General features: G+C 33.7%; 2 protein-coding genes across 2 annotated transcripts; both read left to right on the top strand.

Moving 5' to 3' along the window:
- Nucleotides 1-6,530: 6,530 nt before the first annotated feature.
- On the top strand, nt 6,531-12,260 carry LOC140055139 (major facilitator superfamily domain-containing protein 9-like). The gene is made up of 6 exons (XM_072100365.1): nt 6,531-6,729; nt 7,665-7,752; nt 7,880-7,923; nt 8,554-8,683; nt 9,237-9,446; nt 9,856-12,260. Exons 1-6 carry the CDS (start codon nt 6,658-6,660, stop codon nt 10,581-10,583), a joined length of 1,272 nt encoding a protein of 423 aa, XP_071956466.1. The 5' UTR covers nt 6,531-6,657; the 3' UTR covers nt 10,584-12,260.
- Nucleotides 12,261-12,409: 149 nt separating this feature from the next.
- Nucleotides 12,410-17,283, top strand: LOC140055141 (akirin-2-like). The gene is made up of 4 exons (XM_072100367.1): nt 12,410-12,803; nt 13,888-14,220; nt 14,527-14,598; nt 14,733-17,283. Exons 1-4 carry the CDS (start codon nt 12,632-12,634, stop codon nt 14,741-14,743), a joined length of 588 nt encoding a protein of 195 aa, XP_071956468.1. The 5' UTR covers nt 12,410-12,631; the 3' UTR covers nt 14,744-17,283.
- Nucleotides 17,284-20,471: the final 3,188 nt, after the last annotated feature.

The following is a 20,471-nucleotide window of genomic DNA, read 5'->3' as shown; positions in this document are numbered from 1 at the left end:
TGCGTACAAAAAGCGTACCATTATTACTGGCCTTTTTTAACGCGCGCGTACAAAATATGTACCATATTATCATCGTTTTAACGCGCGCGTACAAAATATGTACCATATTATCATCGTTTCAACGCGCGCGTCCCTTTTGTGGTTTCATTGTCAATGAATGCCTTGTGACACTATCAATATCAAGGTTAAGTGTTTTTTTATTACCCGGAAAATAACCGCACCCTGTAAAATGGTCGTGAAAGATAATCACGTACAGACCAACAGCAAAAAAATATGTATGTTATAGGCCTAGTATACAAGGGCCGTAGCCAGGATCCGACAAGGGACGGTTCGGACCCCAAGTATTTTAGCTACAGGACCCACATGGTGGGTAGAACATGTATCAACCGTAGCCTATAGTTTTCTTTCTTTAACTGATTTGATCTTCAAAGGGGATTCACGTCACCAAACATACCGTGAACTTAAAACAAAAGAATGTTTTGTCGAGTTTTTCATGAGAAACCTGTGACTTTCTGCTGTTCTGATGATTAGTAAACATTCCCTAAGTAATTCATAAAACTCAGAAGCTTCCTGTGATAAAAACTATCAATTAGGTTATGATTGAAAGTGAAAATTGAAATGTAAGAGGTTGAATTCCGCGTCGTATCCGCGATGCTGTATAGTCACGTTTTGGTCACATCTGTCATGTATACCCACGACGCATATACACTCGCGTCGTACGTATTGCGGAAGAATAATACGCGTCGTGTGATCAAAGCGACCGAATTATTCCCGTTTCCTCCGCGATCCACGACGACGTTTCCTTAAGTTGGAGGAATTTACAAGTGGCTAACGACCGCTCTTACGTTAAAAAAAATGTTACACATTCCGTATTTACCCACCCTCTGCATTTCGTTGATGAAAATATCGACCGTCACAATGATGCAGGTATCGTGTTTGAAGGATTTCAATTGTTTTTAAATTAGATCACGAAAGTCGATCCAGATATCAGTATACTTTGAGACGTAGGATTATGTTAGTTGGAAATTTAGACCGTACCGTATGGAAACGAAAAACTAGAGTCACAACAAGGAGGGGGTATGCTGTAGACCCCTATATCAGTATAAAGAACCCCCCCCCCCCCCCGACTTTTCATCGGGCCTCTTGCGACTACTAGAATGTTTATCCTAACCTAACTGCAGCGATTTCTAAATTTAAGCTTATGAATGTGTCATATATGATGTGAATGTGTTCTCTGTTGACATTTTCAATGTTTTTTTACGTGTTTGACGAATACAAAAAATCGAAATTCTTTTTTGTTAAGCATACGCTTTATGACAGCAAACCAATACGGATTAGGCGCCGAAGTTTCTTCGATTTGACCATCTTGTAACCACCATTCAACGATCAATTCACTGCTGGCTAACAAAATGCAAAATGACGTAACCCACAGTATCATAAAGATTAATACGGACTCACATAACCCGAAGCGTTGCGTCGTCTCTGTGTCTACTGCGGTACTCAAACTCTGCTATTAATTTTGTATTTCTTGAGGACATAATATACACACACAAAAAACGGTCTTTCAGTAAAATTATAAACTATCAGTGTCGACCAAATGGATAATATTTCTTTGAATCTTATCTAGGCCTATCTAATAAATAATAATGCCATTTATATGCTATTTCTTGATGACCTAGACGTTATCGTTTTCAATTTCATTTTTTTGCAATTCAACTAGAACTTGTTTCAATCAAATTGTTGAAAGCACACAAAAGCTACGATATCATATTAAAATATCATTTTTCCATAGTTACTTTTTACATAAACTCACGGTAATACATATATACCTCTATTAGTAGAGCCGATTAGGGTCTTTCACACCTGTTCCGGCACGGTTACGGTACGGCGACTCGAACCCCAATGTTTGTTTTCACGACGCTTCACGCGGCTATACACCATTCGATATGCGCGTAGCCGCGTATTAAACTGATTGGACGATTGGATTTGCCGTCGCCGGACCGGAACCGTGTCGGAGCAGATGTGAAAGGCCCTTTACATGGTACATTTTTTGTCAGTATCATCAGAGAACATTTCACTTTTCCCTGGTATCATAAACTTCTACAGTGCAGATCTCGTGTGTGTTCACATGTGGTGCCTGTACCATTTATGGAAGGTTAGGTAACGTTGCGTAGGTTGGTCTATATTAGATAAAGACTTTAGTTTAAGCTCTGTCTACACTATCAAACTATTCACAACAATGTGTGATGTGCCCAACTATGGTAGTGGTATGACGTCATCATGTCCATATATGGGCACATCACATTTGTTGTTACATAAGGTTTGATTGTGTTGAAAGAGTTAAGCCAACTATTATTAAATAGTATAGATCTATATTGCCGCTATATTGCCAGATACAAGATACAAGTCTAATTTATTGTCAACATTTTACAATTTTTGAGATATATTTCCTTTTTGCTGATCAGATTGTGTTTAGAATTAAGCCTGTCGTTTTGTCACATAAAGTGTGATAGTGTAGACAAAGCTTTACATTATGTTTCGCATAATTTTTTCTATGATATTGCACACATTTAAATACTGTAGGCCTGTATAACCGAGAATCGGCTAGTTAGTATATTCCACCACGGGTCCATGGCAAATGCATATAATACAATATCATTTCATTATACCGATAGATACTCTTCTTGTTGTGTAGGTCAAACGTATATTTCAAACGCCTAGAAATATTTGAACTCTGATAATTCATTGTTTTCTCAGGAAGAATATGACATAAACACTATACACGCTAGTTGTATGAACTGAATAATTTAATACGGATAAAACTAAATTAAATGGCGAATGGCGCAATGTACGTCAAATAATGCTCTTTGTAAGTACGCCATACGTACGGGAATCGTAAATCGTTTTATCACTGACATACCGTGTCAACGGTAGATGAATTAAATATTGACACATAATGATCAGAAACACACCGGTCAATGAATTACACATCTGCAATAGAACATTCGTGAAATAAAAAAACTCAGAAAATATAAGTTGAAGAATTAAAATTGTGTATGCGTCCAGGACCATGGAGGTATAACATCATACCTCCATGGCCAGGACCTAATATCGTAATAAAAAATGTAGTCTAGGTTCTACACCGAAATTAGTAATAAAAAGTTAGGTGTTTTTGCACATATGGCCTTTCATGCGTATAATACATGAGTTCATATATTTAGACAGGCAATCGAAACACCGACTGGTGTGGTGGACTCGCATAAAAAAAGACAATAAATAGACCTACAGACTACTTATGGCAAGTCTATAAAAGATGGTACGTTAGTACTGTAGGCTAAACACAACATTGTTCCATAGGCAAAATACTGTATACTGCTCTGAATGGCAGTTTGATTAGTTTTCTACTATTGGTTATTGATAATTATAATGAAAAAGTTACATAGATTGATAAATAGATACATCGGCACTGTTTTAGTTTTTTTTTTTAGTACAGGCCTTTCTCTCTCAGAGACTAACGGAGTAAAGAGAGCAACAACGAAGTACCGTGGAAGGCACGGTACTAAGGCCGGCTAGGTACTCATCTTTATGGGACCCTAATTAATTCAGTTTCTTGCTATAAAATAAGTAAGAAACAATTTACAAATCGACTACGTGACACGAGAAAACGAGAAATAGACACCTAACACAGTTGACGAGCGCGTGTACAAAAATGTCACTATCAAGTAATGTCAGCGTGGCACTTATTTTGTTTAAAGACATTATTTACGTTTGCACGCCTAAAGTAGGCCTAATGATTTCTTTCTGTGTAACGAGAGTACTGTGGACTCATTTTTTGACGCAAAGTTAAAATGTTCTCTTTATTGAGACGTACACGACATAGTTGCCATGACAACCGCAAAACCAAAACAATTGACTCGTATTGAATTGGTAATCAAATATTAAAGAATAATTATTGATGACATCATTGATTGAAGATTGAGAAATTGCGATTGATGTTATGTGCTGGGTATTGGTGAAATGATGAAGAAAATGATAATCTTGATTATGATTGCGCAAGAATAATGATGAACATAGTGTTGGCTATCTCAAAAAGATAATATTAATAAATAATAATATGGATAATGATAATTATATTATTGTTGAATGAATGTAGTGATAAAATGATTATATTAATTTCAGAGTTTTACTATAAAAAAGAATATAAATAATACGATAACAAATAATAAAAACAATCTTCTAGTTTGTTGGTGATAATATTAAATTATAATAATAATATGGATAGTTAATTGGATGTTTTACCCTACTTTGATGTCTGAAAAAAATAATTCGTATAGGTCTACTAATGATATGATGTGATGATGCCGATGACAATTATAAATGATGAATATTGTTGGTATTTTAAAATTAATTAAATTTTTTTTATAATGTCTACCGACAATAAATAATCATTACATACGTTGCTAAGGTTTCTCTCAGCGCAAAACAACAGACACGGAGTGATTTTCCGGGATTCAATAGATTTTGTATAATAGTCGCATTTGAAGCGTACTCTAATGCTATTGAGTATGACGTTCGTGGATGACGTAATGATGACATCACGCATGAAGCATTCTTCGATTGTTACCTTCTCATTAGACGAAAGGCGATTGATATATAATTAAGAATCCGGGTGACGAAATTGAAGATACAGAAATAAAAATAATGAATGATTGGATTTAATTTGTCGACGTAATAGAGATGCGAACGTCGACTCTCTATATTCTAACATTTTAATGCATAATCATGACATGTAAAATATGTTGAAATCGAAATACAATAGTCATGACGCTTCAAACAGATTAATTAAATCTGTCACGTGATGATAACAAAGTTGACATTTATTTCTGAAATATTTGTCTTAAATCACTAATATATAAATTCATCATCTTCATCATAATTACTAACATCTTCTTATCATTAGTATTAGTAATATTATAAAATAACCTGATTCATCCCATTTATTATCGTTGCATCACCCATCCCATCGTGCCTCATGCTTAATCCTCTCATCATCATCATCATTATCATCGTTGTCGTCGTCGTCGTCGTCATCATCATCAGCAGCAGCAGCAGCATCATCACTCATCATCATCATTGGCTATCCTCATCTTCATCATCATCATCAGCAGCATAATCACTCATCATCATCATTGGATATCTTCATCATCATCTTCCTCATCATAATCATCATTGAATATCCTCATCTTCATCATCATCATCATTATTGTCGTCGTCATCATCATCATCATTGAATATCCTCATCTTCATCATCATCATAATCGTCGTCGTCATCATCATCATCGTCATTGAATATCATCATCTTCATCATCTTCATCATCATCACCATCGTCGTCATCGTCGTCATCATCATCGTCGTCATCATCATCATCATCATCATCATCATCATCATCATCATCATCATCATCATCATCATCATCATCATCATCATCGAATATCCTCATATTCTTCCAACAACAAAACAGATCTGTTGTCCCCCCGTTTCTATATATATAGGCCTATTATTTTATTCTGTAACGCGTTGTGCGTTTTTATCGCCCACAATAAAATCCATTGTCTTGTTACTTATATAGTTAGGAATTACAACTCCTTGCTTATACAATAACAGTTTACAAACACAAAGCTATGAGATGACTAATTATACAGCGGGAATGAACAATGAAATATAAGTATTACAGCAAAATAACCCGTATGTTGTATTATATTTCACAGATTTTTTTAACCGCGCGCCGTTTTCATAATTCAAGAAATTAATCTGGAAAATTGGTATTATTATATCATCGTATTATATTATATTGTTTTCACAGATTTCGGTAGGCGGCGGCGTTCAGACATACAATACATTTTGTATGCGCGCGTGGTGCTTCACCGTGTGTTCAACTTTGCTAAACTTGACGATACTACTATAATTATTATGTCCAGCATGCATCAATAGATGTATCACGTGACTAATTACTCTTAGGTATACTGCATGCATGAAGCATTTGAATTTCATCGACTAGACTGAACGTCTGAGCATAGCTTAACAAGAGATTCTTCTCATTTTAATGAAATGCATTCATTAATAATTCGATTTCGGTATAATGTCCGTCTTTGTCAAAAACTATCATTTCAGATCAACTATAATATATCCGACCATATTTGCAAAAACGCAGTTAATGAAACTTTGTTATTGTGTCTCTGCATCAGAGTACAGTACTTCATTATTACATGAGATGCTCGTATATTTTCACATTACTGTATTTTTATTTTCATCTCAATGGATGAACTTAAGCTTTAACTGGATTTAAAATATCACATCGAATTATCAGCTATATAATTTATTACTGGTGTATAAACATGTCATCTTTTGTAGGTTAATAAACCTCTTTCGTAACACCACAAGGAAAATGATCAGATACATTTTCACGTACAATTCGTACATTACAAGTTCAGAGATTTTTAATCGAATATTTTTTGGGATTCACATAAAACAAACCTACGAGGGGGTGCTTCATTTTTGCTTTCGGAGGAGCAGCTTTGCAAGAAATGAAATTCACTGGCGGTAACCAGAACAAAAGACGCCATCTATTGGCCAACAAGACATGAAAACAAATCAAGATGGCGTCTACCAGCGACAACAAAACAAAAATGAATAAACTGCAAATTTGTTTGTGTATTGTTGGATTTCTGGTAAAGTTGTTCATTATTTTGTTAAATAATTCCGTCGTAAACACATACAGATCAATTCGTAAACAATTGGTTTATCCCATATACCTCTAAAACTAGATAGGGCCGACCCAAAAATTAAAGCCGGTCGGCTAGTTAGGCTACTACTACTAAAGTATACTAGGCCCTAGCCTAGACTAGCCTAGGCCTAGTAGCCTAACTAGGCCTAGGCTAGGCCTACCTTTTTTATTTATACTAGGGCCGGCCTGCCTAGGCCTAAGCTAGTAGCCTAGTTAGATTAGATAGAGGAGGTGTGTAGGTAGTAGCCTAGCTAGCTAGGGCCGGCCTACTACTAGTACTACTACTAGTACTAGCTAGCTAGCTAAGGCTAGCAGGCCCTAACACTGAAGTAGTATACTACTGTATAGGCTAGATAGGCCTAGCCTAGACCTACTAACCAGCTAGCTAGTACTACTAGCCTAGTAGTAGAAGGAAGGAGGCTAGCTGACCCTCTCTAATAAAAGACTAGAGGTAGGCCTACCTACCTAGGCTAGGCCTAGTAAGTAGAGGGGCCTAGGCCTACTCTTTTTGGAGAGGCCTAGTCAGTGTAGCCTAGAGTTAGTAGTAGTAATACTAGGCCTACTACTTGTACTAGCTAGGCCATACATAGCCTTAGCCTAGTCTGATACTATAGAGTTAGTAGTATAAGTAGGCCTCTAATCTAGTAGTGGTTTGTTTATACACGTCATAGACGTACTGTAGGCTAGGCGTACTAGTCTAGAGGCCTAATAAATTAAGGTAGGTAGGCCTGCCTAGCTAGTTAGGTAGAGTCTAGTTTAGGCAGGTTTAGTATTGACTAAGCTAGCTATCTACTACTACTAGTACTAGGCCTACCTAAAGTTAGTAACAAGAATCATGTATGTATGTATACATTTTCATCATATTATCTTGTATTGTAGGATTTTCTAGGAGTTGCTATGTTGATTCCTCATCTGACAAAGTATATGTCAAGCATTGGAGCATCTCCAGGAGTTGTTGGTGCAGTTAGTAAGTAAAAAAAATTTTAAAATAATATTTTTATAAAATAAATGATTTTTTATTTGCATACTGTATTTTATTTAATAGATATAATTGTTATACTGTATTAAACAAATATTTTCTTATTTCATCTTAGTGTCTGTCTATGGTTTTTTGCAGTTCTTTTCAGGACCAATGGTTGTAAGTGGTTTTCATTAATATTTTAAGCAAGGGATTACAGTGTTTCTAAGACAACTATCATGTCCACGCCTATTTATTTATAATATAAGGCTGGTAAGCTTCTCGTGTCGTGGACATTTTACCATGTTCCCTTACCTTGTACTGTTCAGTGGTGTAACACTAACACAGGTGACAAAGGTCTATGATTTAGCATTCCTGAAGTGCCCTCCAACGCTGGCTAGTTGTATTGGGGCTGCTCATGTAGGGGGCCCTGGGTTTAGCCAGTAAGCACTCATTCGTTACGCCACTGGTACTGTCGTAAGGGTGTGTGGCGCAGTGTGTTAGACGTTGGACTACTGATCGTGAGATCGCGGTTCAAATCCAACTCTGCCGCATTGCTTGTATACTTAGACAACATACTTTACTTACGTTTGCCTCTTTCCACCCAGGTGTATAAATGGGTACCCGGTTAGATCAAGACACAATTTTGCACTGATTACTAGCTGCATTATGAGAGTATGTTTCCATACGTGTTTGATGCAAAAAATGACCGGAGTAATAATGTTCAGGGCTTAGAGTTTTCACAACATTAGGCACTATATAAATTCAGGATATTATTTTTTATTAATTACAGTTGTTTTTCTTTAACAGGGTAGGTTTAGTGATATATTTGGTCATCATCGTGTATTGTTCTGGTGTATTTTAATTACTGGTGTTTCCTATGGATTAATGGGTATTACAAACAGTGTGACATTGATAGTGTTAACAAGAATACCACTAGGTTAGTACAACAAAAGTCTCTCATACCAACAAGATAGGAAACATTTTTGTATTTATTTTTTTTTTAATTTTTACTTATTTAAAACATATTTATACAGGATAAAAACATATCAGGTACTGTATAGATGTATCACCTGGTCATGTTTATAGAAAATAAAAGGTTAAAACATGCATACAGAATTCTTTAAAGCATGTAAAAACAGTAACATAACAAATTAAGTCCAAAATATATGTACATTTATGATAAAAGGAGTGAAAATACAGAATACAAACAGAATATAACAAAATCAGATAGTGACTAAAACAGAGGCAATAAAATATTTTAAAAATTAAATTTCTAAAATGATTCCCAAATTATCAATAAAACTGTTTGCAAAATGTTACAATAGTGAGGATATTTTACAATTTCATTTAAAATTTAAATAATTGGATGATTCTTTATCTCATAATAAAGTCTTTTAGATAAAATTGTTCTCAGTTTATCGAACTAATATAGGGCCTATGTTAAATTCTATGCATTCATGACTAACTTTTAATCTTTATATTACTTTCAGGCATATTTAAACAAACACAGTCTTTAGCAAAATCACAGTTAGCTGACATCACGCCAGCACATCAGCGTGCTGAGATGTTTGGGCGTTACAATGCAATCAGCACGGCAGGATTCATTATAGGGCCTGTACTCGGTGGTTACATTGCTGAAGATTCAACTCGTTTTGGTAGAGTGTGTTTTCTGACATTCCTCACGTTTATGGTAAATTTAGGTGAGTTTCAGAAAGTATTTCAAACTTTTATTACCATACCTACTGTAAGGGCATGTGGTGCAGTGTGTTTGACTACTGATTCAAATCCAATGTTCGTTGCATTGCTTGTATCCTTAGGCAAGACACTTTACTTATGTTTGCCTCTCTCCACCCAAGTGTACAAATAAGTACCTGTTAATGTCAAGACACAACTTTGGGCTGATTACTAGCTGCATTATGGGAGTATGTTTCCATACGTGTTTGACCCAAAAATGACTGGGGTAATAATATGTACAGTGCTTAGAGGTTTAACAACATAAGGCGCTTTATAAATCCATGATCTTATTATGATATTATATTACCAATCAGTTTCCTGAAAACTATATAATTACCAAATGCAATTAAATTATACTCTTTTATTTTACCATAGCTCTTGTCTTCTTCTTTGTGTCATCATCACCAAAGGAACATGTTAAAAGAACAGCGTCTATTGAAAAGTTTACTACCGATGATTACAGCATCAACATTAAGGGCTTCTTTTCCGCATTTAAGAAAATCGCAAAAACACAGCCCGATTTATTTGCGATACGCTTCCTGCTCGGTCTCTGTATGATGATGTTCCGGAGTAATTTCACGTTGTTACTCGAGCAACGATTCGAAACGACGCCAAAGATAAACGGTTGGATTATTTCTTACGGTAGCTTGATCAGTACGCTGTCTGGGATGATGGTTGGGCACGTGGTTCGGTATTACAATAACCTTTCTCGTTTATTTAAACATTCCTCAATTGGTATGACTATAACTCTTATTCTTATGACCTTGTCACCATCATTATTATATTTTATGATGTTTTCAACCTGTCTATCCGTTTTTAATTCAGTATCTAGAGTTTGCGCGGTGGATATCGGAATACAACGCGGCGGTGTGTCTGACACAGGATCTCTTCTGGGCCTTACAACTTCTGTGATGTCCATATCGCGCACTGTGGCACCGCTAGTGAGCGGTGTCGCAATGGAATACAGTGTATATTGTCCAAGCATCATTGCTATTTTTCTAGGCTCTTGTGGTATAGCCTTACAGATAGTATATCCTTTAAATCGTAACTTGAATGTAGATGATGAACAAGAGTATACAAATGAAAAGAAAAAGGATAAATGATTTAGAATTTGTCCTATTATTTATCGTTCTACTATACCAATGAAACCAAGTTTTTTTCTTGTTAAACTTTGTATTCTACAACACAAACTCTTTATATTGGTATGAAAAATAGGGTCGAAAAATGGTGTTTTTGTTTGTGTTTAATAAGAAAATCTTCATTGTCATGACTACAATCATAAGGTACTGTAAACATGACATTGTTTTCCCTATGCTCACAAAATATAACTGGCTGACAATACAAGACGTACAATGCTTGGTTAGCATATTGTAATTACAGATAAAAAAATTAAACCACATAAATCACATGTTATGCATACATGTTGTTAAGCCTCCACTGATGATTGTGAGGGTGTTTGTTGTATGAGAGAATGTATCTGGTGGGTGAAAATCTGTGATAATACCATATATGGGTCTGTGGTCTAGTGGTATGATACTCGCCCTGTAAGCGAGAGGTCGCAGGTTCGAATCCCGCCATAGACATTTTTCATACAACTAAAATTCATAACTTTCGCTGATGAGCTATGCTCGACGCGATTATAAGATCATGTTCCGAATATGAGCACTTTTTCTATAATTTGACAGTATGATTTATATACATATGAAATACATACATAAACATGGTATATAATCCAGTTGTGTTTATACTTCATTTCAACTAATTCATGTTAAATTCAGTTTAGTTATAGGACACTGATTTTTCATTTATCATTTATTCTAGTAAGAAGGTGCAATATCTATAACTAGTTTTATATTTGTATAAAAATATTCCAATATAGAAAAGCTTATCGAATTTGAAATTACATTTTCTTAATTATTTTTTATCATATTGGTAAATTAGTTAGTCATTTTGCAACAGTTTAAATTACTGCGATATGCTAGTCTTTGGACGCTACTGCACTTCGCACCTAAAACTGGGCATAAGACTTCCACGGTCACTCGCCATCACCGCTGCGCAACGGGTGAATGTTTTAAAATTGCGAAAGTGCATTAGCGTTGGTACTTATGCAGTGAAAGACATTTTTTTTACTTAAAAAGAATAAAGGTAGATGAACATAGTTTGACAGAGATTACTTAAAATAATAGTAACTGTATTATATTAATTGTTGTATTGAAACTTACTCAGGAATACTTGTATTTATTTAGCAGTAATGTACGTCTGAAAGTCTACCCATATCAAGAGGCTATTGCTGTAAAAATAAATCTAAGATAGGGCCTACTATGTTTTTAATCATGTTGACATTCTGACATAAATAAGTGCTTTATCAAGACATTCCAGTTTTATATTTTGCATATATTTTATTAGATTTGATAATTCAAATTTGTAAGTTAGACTTAAATTATAATGTTAGTGTAGTACATTTATGAATAAGAATTATTTTCTTAAAATTTAAAGAATATATATGAAAATAAAATAATAAAATACAAAGAAATATTGTACATTTTTTTAGAACTGTACTATAATTATTATATTACTAAGGTATTTCAGAAATACTGATATTACTTTACTGTATAAAGTTGATTTAGTTACGGTGGCCAGTAAGTTCCCATCAGAATTAGAAAGAAGTAATACTTTCCCAGTATAATCAAGGATTAAAAATATCAGTTTTCTCAAGACAATTATATCCATTTTTCTGGTTGAAATATCAATTTTGTTCACGACAATATATACAAACAAAATTTAAATAGTATTTAATTTTTCAGTTCGAGTAAGGTCAGTCAAGGCCACCGTAAAATAATTTATAGATAGAGCGCCCCCAGGAGTTAATGGAACGCTGATAGAATCTGAGATCGAAATCGAGGCTGCTTGATTGAGAAACACAGCCATTTTGAATTGTCGGTGGGTCTGTTGACATCGAAGATAAATAGAAGGACTGAGAAGAATCCTGTAAATCAAGCCCTTAGACGATATAAAATACTAGTTTGTGTGAATCAGTGTTTAGATAATATATCTAAGGTGGAGCTAAAGGATAAATTATTTGGATAAACCTCGGTTGTAGTGGTAGAGGGAACGTTTAACTGTCCGTTCTTTTCGGTGTTATTTCAAAACAATGGCTTGCGCTACTTTGAAACGGACACTAGATTTTGATCCACTACACAGCCCTTCTGCTTCCCCAAAGCGAAGGAGATGTATGCCAGTTTTAAAACCATCTACCCCACCACAACAACAGTGCAAGAAACCGTCACCGTTTGAAAATGTATCATCGAAATTCTTGAATAGAGGTAGGGTGTTTCTCATAAATTTATTGAATTGAAGGTGACCTTTCTGCCCTTTTGGTTCTGGTCTATTTTGGTTGCTGTTGCTGTGTTAAATATTTATATTAATAATTGACCCATCAGTCACACGACCTAGGCCTAGCCTATATCCCAATATAGGCCTACTAAACCTTTATTCATAGTCCTCTGGTTTATGGAATTGTTCTTTTCAAGAATTCTGTATGTATGCCTCTGCTTTGGAACCATTTTATTGATCAGCTGTTTCAAATGCAAATAAAGGCAGAGGTCAAATTAGGTCAGATGATTTGTATATAAAGGTGTTGCTCAACAAAAGAAGTGTTTGAATTGCCAAGCCCAAAGTGAGATCAGTTGTGAATGAATGATAAGTAATATTACGTTTTTTTATGGTGTAAAATTTCTGAGAAAAAAATATTGGGGATGTTTGGGCAAATAAAAAAAAATATCGAAAATGGTACTTTAAAAGCCATAAATGGGGTCTACCTATAGTTACTAGGGGTGAAATAGTTATAACCGAGATGTTAAATCTTGGTATACAGTATTGTAATTTTATCATTAAATTACTCCATCCAATTGAAAACATTTAAACTGAAAATCTTTGGATTTTGATGTCATTTCCTGGGATGATAATCCAATACCAGTTGCTATATCCTGTTTTTTTTTGTTCACAAAAAAAATTGTAAAACCATCATATTAAGCACAGTATCCTTTATTGCTTAAAAAGAAATAATTTGTTAACAATGGCTTGAGTTTTTTTATTTCTGCATAGCCCAGTGTTTAATAATAGAAATATTATTATTAAATATGTTTGCATGGTAAACTAAAAAAAAACAAAAAACACAGTACACTGTACAGTTTAAAAATTAAAAAAGAACTGCATTTTTTTAGATACTGTATACAATAATACTGTGTACCAGTAATTTTAACTTTCTGATATTTATTTACTGGTGGTAATCTGATTACCAGAATATATAAATCCTGTTTAAAATTAAAAGTAATTTGAAAAAAAATTAATTAAATAAAAAATATGTATATAGAAATTGTAAAAAAAAAATTACCCTTTATATTTTAGAACAATTAGCAAATAGTATAACTATTGAATGGAGAAAAATACAAAGAAAAAAGAAGCTTGCGGCAGAAGATAGTTTTTCCAATTGTAATGTATCTGAAACAATGGCCTCATCATCACAAGAACTTGTGCAATCAAACTATCCCGACTCTCCGTCGTCGTCGGCTGGCCCGTCAACAAGTATGAATACCGGTAACGCCGATGCTGCCGCCGGCCGAAAAGAACAGCCACTATTTACGCTAAAACAAGTGCTTATAATATGTGAACGTATTTTGAAAGAGCGTGACTGCCAGATGAAAGAAGAATATGAGAAAATTCTCAATGAAAAAATATCTGGTAAGTCAACCTAAAGCAAACCTTAACATTATTATGAAGCTTTGTCTACACTAATCAAAATTTATGTGACAAAACAATGTGATGTGCCCATATATGGACATGATGATGTCATACAGTACCATATTTGGGTATATCACTACCATATTTGGGTATATCACTACCATATTTAGGCACATCACACTAGTTCGATAGTGTAGATGGGGTTAGAGTACTGTACAGTACAGTAGTTGTTTATTTTGTCTCAAAAATTTATAGTAATCTAAATCGTTTTATTCAAATATATTTTAAATATGTTTTCATTTTTAGAACAATACGATGCATTTGTTCGATTTACTTACGACCAAATTCATAGACAATTTGGCCAATCGACAGCATCATGTAAGTATACATTGGAAGAAAATATAATATTATCCATAATATTACTGAATTCAAAATAATGGGCTGGTATGATGTTAATATGATTTTTTTTTATTTTGTACTATTATAATTTGTGATATTGTTGAATTTTGCAGATGTATCTTAAATAAAGGCATCAACCTCAGTTTTATTCAAGTAAAGTCAAAGTAACAAAAATTGACTCAGCAACGATGTTTGGAAGTACATTAGTTTTGATCCACGAAATATTTAAGCTTATATCACAAGCAAGGTTAGGCTTTCTCAATGCAATGACAGTATCATCATTTGAAGGGTCTTAACATACACATTTTATTTACAACAAGCTACGCACCGAATAGAGTATGCAAGTTTAAAACTCACACTGGATCAAAAGAAAGCCGTCATGCAATTTGTGTAAACACTACACCTCTGTACAAAGTCACGGGTACTGTACGTGTAAATCATAAATATTAATAATTAAATGCTGGTGCTAATTAACATATTTAAATGAGGTGAAAGAAGCTATATTTTGGCAAGATATTTATGGCGCACCTTCCAATCATTGTAATGTTACTGTTTATTTCCAGAAAACATACCGAAAAAACAAATTTATATTCCATGTGAAAAAAGAAATCCCATATAGCTAATTGATTATACCTCAATAATAACGATTACATGCAGATATATTATTACTAACACATATACTGTTAAATAAACAGTAATTACTGTATGTATACTATATGACAAGTTTGAGATACTGTAAATGGTAATCTATATACCATAGTGTTACATTGTGAACCCTGTCGAAAATGGAATATTACAGTAATCTACATAATATGATACAGTATCTAAGTGAATTGCAGTATATTTTGACATACAGTATCTAAGTAAGGGCACCATTATTTGGTTTTAAAGTTGGTCAACATTAAATGATGTGGCTAGTGGATACTGTGAGCTGGAATCTATAAATGTATACTGTAATTAACGCCTTCATATTATAAATTGAGCTTACTGCCAGAAACTTACCAAAGTAGGAAAGTCAACTAATTTAAAATGTAATATATTTACCATATTTGGTGTAAGAATACACATCACTTGTAATTATTTGATAATCATTTTGGTCAGTTTTTTTGTTTCAATGATAAAGATATAATTAAGAAAAAAAAATGTTTTCAGGAAAAAATTGTAGTTTTTACTTTTTTTTATATCTTTTAAATCAAGCAATTTTGCTTTCATGTTTTTAGAGATGGTTTGTTGGGAAGGGGTAAAATTGGAATATAAAGCTCTGTCTACACTTTCAAACTTTATGTGCCCATATATGTCATATCACTACCATATTTGGCATAATACTACCATATAATTTGATAGTGAAGACAGAGCTTAAACAAAAAGTGTTCAAACTAAATTGCTCCTTTTTATGATCGCCAAAACAATTTGAGATGAAACATTTGTTTTGCGCTTCTTTACATTTTGTAATATCCGAATGAAAAATAAATTGTACGATGATTCAATGAAACTTAATAATTTAGGGTTTTTTAAAAATAAATTAAACAAAATCATAATTTCACTTTAACATAGAGTAGCTTTGCTTTGCATTACAAGGTAAAAAGAAAAATCAAAATAATTTCATCACAAGAACCACTTTAGTTATCTCCTAATATATTGAATGGGTAGGATTTTTGTGAATGAAGAAGATGGTGTATATATGTATTATTTGTTAATATTTTAACAATACATCTGATAGTTTCTTAAGGTGAAAACAAACTTGTTTGCCATCATCTGCAACAAAAAAAATGTTTTTCTGTGATTTTGTTGTACTTTAAAGTGGCATACGTACTTTTATGTACTCATTTTAAGAAAATTTATTTCTCAAACTTTGTGGGCGTTCTTCCAGCCTTCCAAATTCACAATTTTAATATGAACGGCAAGCATACCCTTTTAGGCCTAATTAGGTTAAGTTTTAAATGAAGGAATTTAAGCAAATGATAATCTACACTAACACATGGTATACTATAGTATTTGTTGTAGTAGTTTGAAAAGATCACCAAATACCAGATTTTTCGTTTTATACTAATGCTAAAATTTGGTTTCAATTAGGGAAGCAACGCAAGGATTTAAGCTCTGTCTACACTATCAAACTAGTTTAAAAAAAAATGTGATGTGCCCAAATATGGTAGTAATATGACATGTCCATGGGCACATCGCATTTGTTTTTTAACATTAAGTTTGATAGTGTAGACAGAGCTTTAGGTGCAATTTTAACCTGTTGACCTGCAACAAGCGCAAGTTTGAATAATTCATCACTTGTGATTGGTCCAACCACTTGCGTTGTGTCCTAGTGGGAACAAAGCTTAATACTCGTATACTGCAATAATTCAACAACAACCTGCTCTTATTGCATTTCTGAGCATGCGCAGACTGTCTTGGTGGGACATTTTAAACATTCAGTTTTCCTGTGTACCTAATACGCTTTTTTTTTTGTATATTGTTTACACCTGTTGTTTCATTTTAGTGTTTGGAGATTATTCAATAAAGATGTTGTTTACATAATAATGTATCATTGCCTAATTATTTTCTCATGAAATAAAAGCGCATTGTTGTGACTACACAAACCTCTACTAGCACAGTGCAGGTCTCAAAATGTCATATTTTTATAAATTGACTACAAAAAAATGCATTGCAATTCCAGACTGTTTTTCTTTTGTTGGTGGCTAAATATATGTGAACTTGACTATCATAATATTATTAAATTATTATTTATTATTTTTAATTATAATAATTTGCTTAATCAAATAATATAGTCTGCGCATGTTACCTCAATAGAATAGATAATGTTAAATAATCCCATTAAAACAAAAATAATTGACATGAATGGTTACTATACGTCTATAAGATGATGATAACGCAATATATGCCCATAGTAATATTATTGCATACTATTAAATAATTAGTATTTTAAAAAGTGTGTATCTTGGCCATTTTTAGAAAAAAATCCCTGTAAAAATAATTGACAAAAATGTTTACTATTATCAGGTATTGCTAAACCCCGCAAACCTCCAAAAAAACATAGCAAAGCCCACCGAACCAACATAAAAGTGTAGTGTAGTGTAGTGTACAACCCACTGGGTATATCCATGTAAAAAAATATTACATTTTGACTGTTAACTACTTATTTTTGGGGCAAAACATCAATTGACATGCGCAGAACCCATTATTCGTCTCTGCGCATGTTTATTATGCAATAGTAACCATTTATGTCAAAAAATAAGAGGGCAAATTTTCGACCTTTTTATTTTTCGATAAAACTGGTTACTATAGCACAATTGACATTTGCAGAACCCAGTATTCGCCTCTGCGCATATTTATTATGCTATAGTAACCATTTATGTCAAAACTGGTTACTATAGCACAATTGACATGCGCAGAACCCATTATTCGTCTCTGCGCATGTTTATTATGCAATAGTAACCATTTATGTCAAAAAATAAGAGGGTTGAAAATCGGCAATTTTTCGAAAATTTCCTAAATATAGTAAAGGGATTTTTTCCAAAAAAATGGCAAATTTTCTACCTTTTTATTTTTCGATAAAACTGGTTACTATAGCACAATTGACATGCGCAGAACCCACTATTCGACTCTGCGCATGTTTATTATGCTATAGTAACCATTTATGTCAAAACTGGTTAATATAGCGCAATTGACATGCGCAGAACCCATTATTCGCCTCTGCGCATGTTTATTATGCTATAGTAACCATTTATGTCAAAACTGGTTACTATAGCACAATTGACATTCGCAGAGCCCATTATTCGTCTCTGCGCATGTTTATTATGCAATAGTAACCATTTATGTCAAAAAATAAGAGGGTTGAAAATCGCCCATTTGTCGAAAATTTCCCTGTACTATAGTACAGGGATTTTTTTTTTTAAAATTGCAAATTTTCGACCTTTTTATTTTTCGATAAAACTGGTTACTATAGCACAATTGACATGCGCAGAACCCATTATTCGTCTCTGCGCATGTTTATTATACAATAGTAACCATTTATGCCAAAATATAAAAGGGTCTTAAATCGGCCATTTTTCGAAAATTTCCCTGTACTATAGTACAGGGATTTTTTCAAAAAAATTGCAAATTTTCGACCTTTTTATTTTTCGATAAAACTGGTTACTATACCACAATTGACATGCGCAGAACCCATTATTCGCCTCTGCGCATGTTTATTATGCTATAGTAACCATTTATGTCAAAACTGGTTAATATCGCGCAATTGGCATGCGCAGAACTTATTATTCGCCTCTGCGCATGTTTATTATGCAATAGTAACCATTTATGCCAACAAATAAAAGGGTCGAAAATCGGCCATTTTTTGAACATTTTCCTGTACTATAGTACAGGGATTTTTTCCAAAAAATTGCAAATTTTCGACCTTTTTATTTTTCGATAAAACTGGTTACTATACCACAATTGACATGCGCAGAACCCATTATTCGCCTCTGCGCATGTTTATTATGCTATAGTAACCATTTATGTCAAAACTGGTTAATATCGCGCAATTGGCATGCGCAGAACTTATTATTCGCCTCTGCGCATGTTTATTATGCAATAGTAACCATTTATGCCAAAAAATAAAAGGGTCGAAAATCGGCCATTTTTTGAACATTTTCCTGTACTATAGTACAGGGATTTTTTCCAAAAAATTGCAAATTTTCGACCTTTTTATTTTTCGATAAAACTGGTTACTATACCACAATTGACATGCGCAGAACCCATTATTCGCCTCTGCGCATGTTTATTGTGCTATAGTAACCATTTATGTCAAAAGTAACCACTTTTGACATACATGGTTACTATAGCATAATAAAACTGGTTACTATAGCACAATTGACATGCGCAGAACCCATTATTCGTCTCTGCGCATGTTTATTATGCAATAGTAACCATTTGTCAAAATATAAAAGGGTCGAAAATCGGCCATTTTTCGAAAATTTCCCTGTACTATAGTAAAGGGATTTTTTCCAAAAAAATGGCAAATTTTCTACCTTTTTATTTTTCGATAAAACTGGTTACTATAGCACAATTGACATGCGCAGAACCCATTATTCGCCTCTGCGCATGTTTATTATGCTATAGTAACCATTTATGTCAAAACTGGTTACTATAGCACAATTGACATTCGCAGAGCCCATTATTCGTCTCTGCGCATGTTTATTATGCAATAGTAACCATTTATGTCAAAAAATAAGAGGGTTGAAAATCGGCCATTTTTCTAAAATTTCCTAAATATAGTAAAGGGATTTTTTCCAAAAAAATGGCAAATTTTCTACCTTTTTATTTTTCGATAAAACTGGTTACTATAGCACAATTGACATGCGCAGAACCCACTATTCGACTCTGCGCATGTTTATTATGCTATAGTAACCATTTATGTCAAAACTGGTTAATATAGCGCAATTGACATGCGCAGAACCCATTATTCGCCTCTGCGCATGTTTATTATGCTATAGTAACCATTTATGTCAAAACTGGTTACTATAGCACAATTGACATTCGCAGAGCCCATTATTCGTCTCTGCGCATGTTTATTATGCAATAGTAACCATTTATGTCAAAAAATAAGAGGGTTGAAAATCGCCCATTTGTCGAAAATTTCCCTGTACTATAGTACAGGGATTTTTTAAAAAAAAATCGCAATTTTTCGACCTTTTTATTTTTCGATAAAACTGGTTACTATAGCACAATTGACATGCGCAGAACCCATTATTCGCTTCTGCGCATGTTTATTGTGTTATGGTCACCATTTATGTCAAAAAATAAAATAGTCGAAAATCGGCTATTTTTCGAAAATTTCCCTGTACTATAGTACAAGGATTTTT

Source organism: Antedon mediterranea, chromosome 7 (assembly GCF_964355755.1).
Source record: "Antedon mediterranea chromosome 7, ecAntMedi1.1, whole genome shotgun sequence".
Lineage (NCBI taxonomy): Eukaryota > Metazoa > Echinodermata > Crinoidea > Comatulida > Antedonidae > Antedon > Antedon mediterranea.
Note: the sequence above shows the minus strand (reverse complement) of the source record. Positions and strands in the feature narration are given on the sequence as shown.

What these genes read in the sequence shown, in the direction of transcription:
- LOC140055141 (XM_072100367.1), top strand. Translation starts at nt 12,632, where the DNA reads ATGGCTTGCGCTACTTTGAAACGGACACTAGATTTTGATCCACTACAC. An exon ending in ATCGAAATTCTTGAATAGAG is followed by an intron (nt 12,804 to 13,887) that starts GTAGGGTGTTTC and finishes TTTATATTTTAG; the next exon opens with AACAATTAGCAAATAGTATA. An exon ending in TCTCAATGAAAAAATATCTG is followed by an intron (nt 14,221 to 14,526) that starts GTAAGTCAACCT and finishes TTTCATTTTTAG; the next exon opens with AACAATACGATGCATTTGTT.
- LOC140055139 (XM_072100365.1), top strand. Translation starts at nt 6,658, where the DNA reads ATGGCGTCTACCAGCGACAACAAAACAAAAATGAATAAACTGCAAATT. An exon ending in AGGAGTTGTTGGTGCAGTTA is followed by an intron (nt 7,753 to 7,879) that starts GTAAGTAAAAAA and finishes ATTTCATCTTAG; the next exon opens with TGTCTGTCTATGGTTTTTTG. An exon ending in TCTTTTCAGGACCAATGGTT is followed by an intron (nt 7,924 to 8,553) that starts GTAAGTGGTTTT and finishes TTTCTTTAACAG; the next exon opens with GGTAGGTTTAGTGATATATT.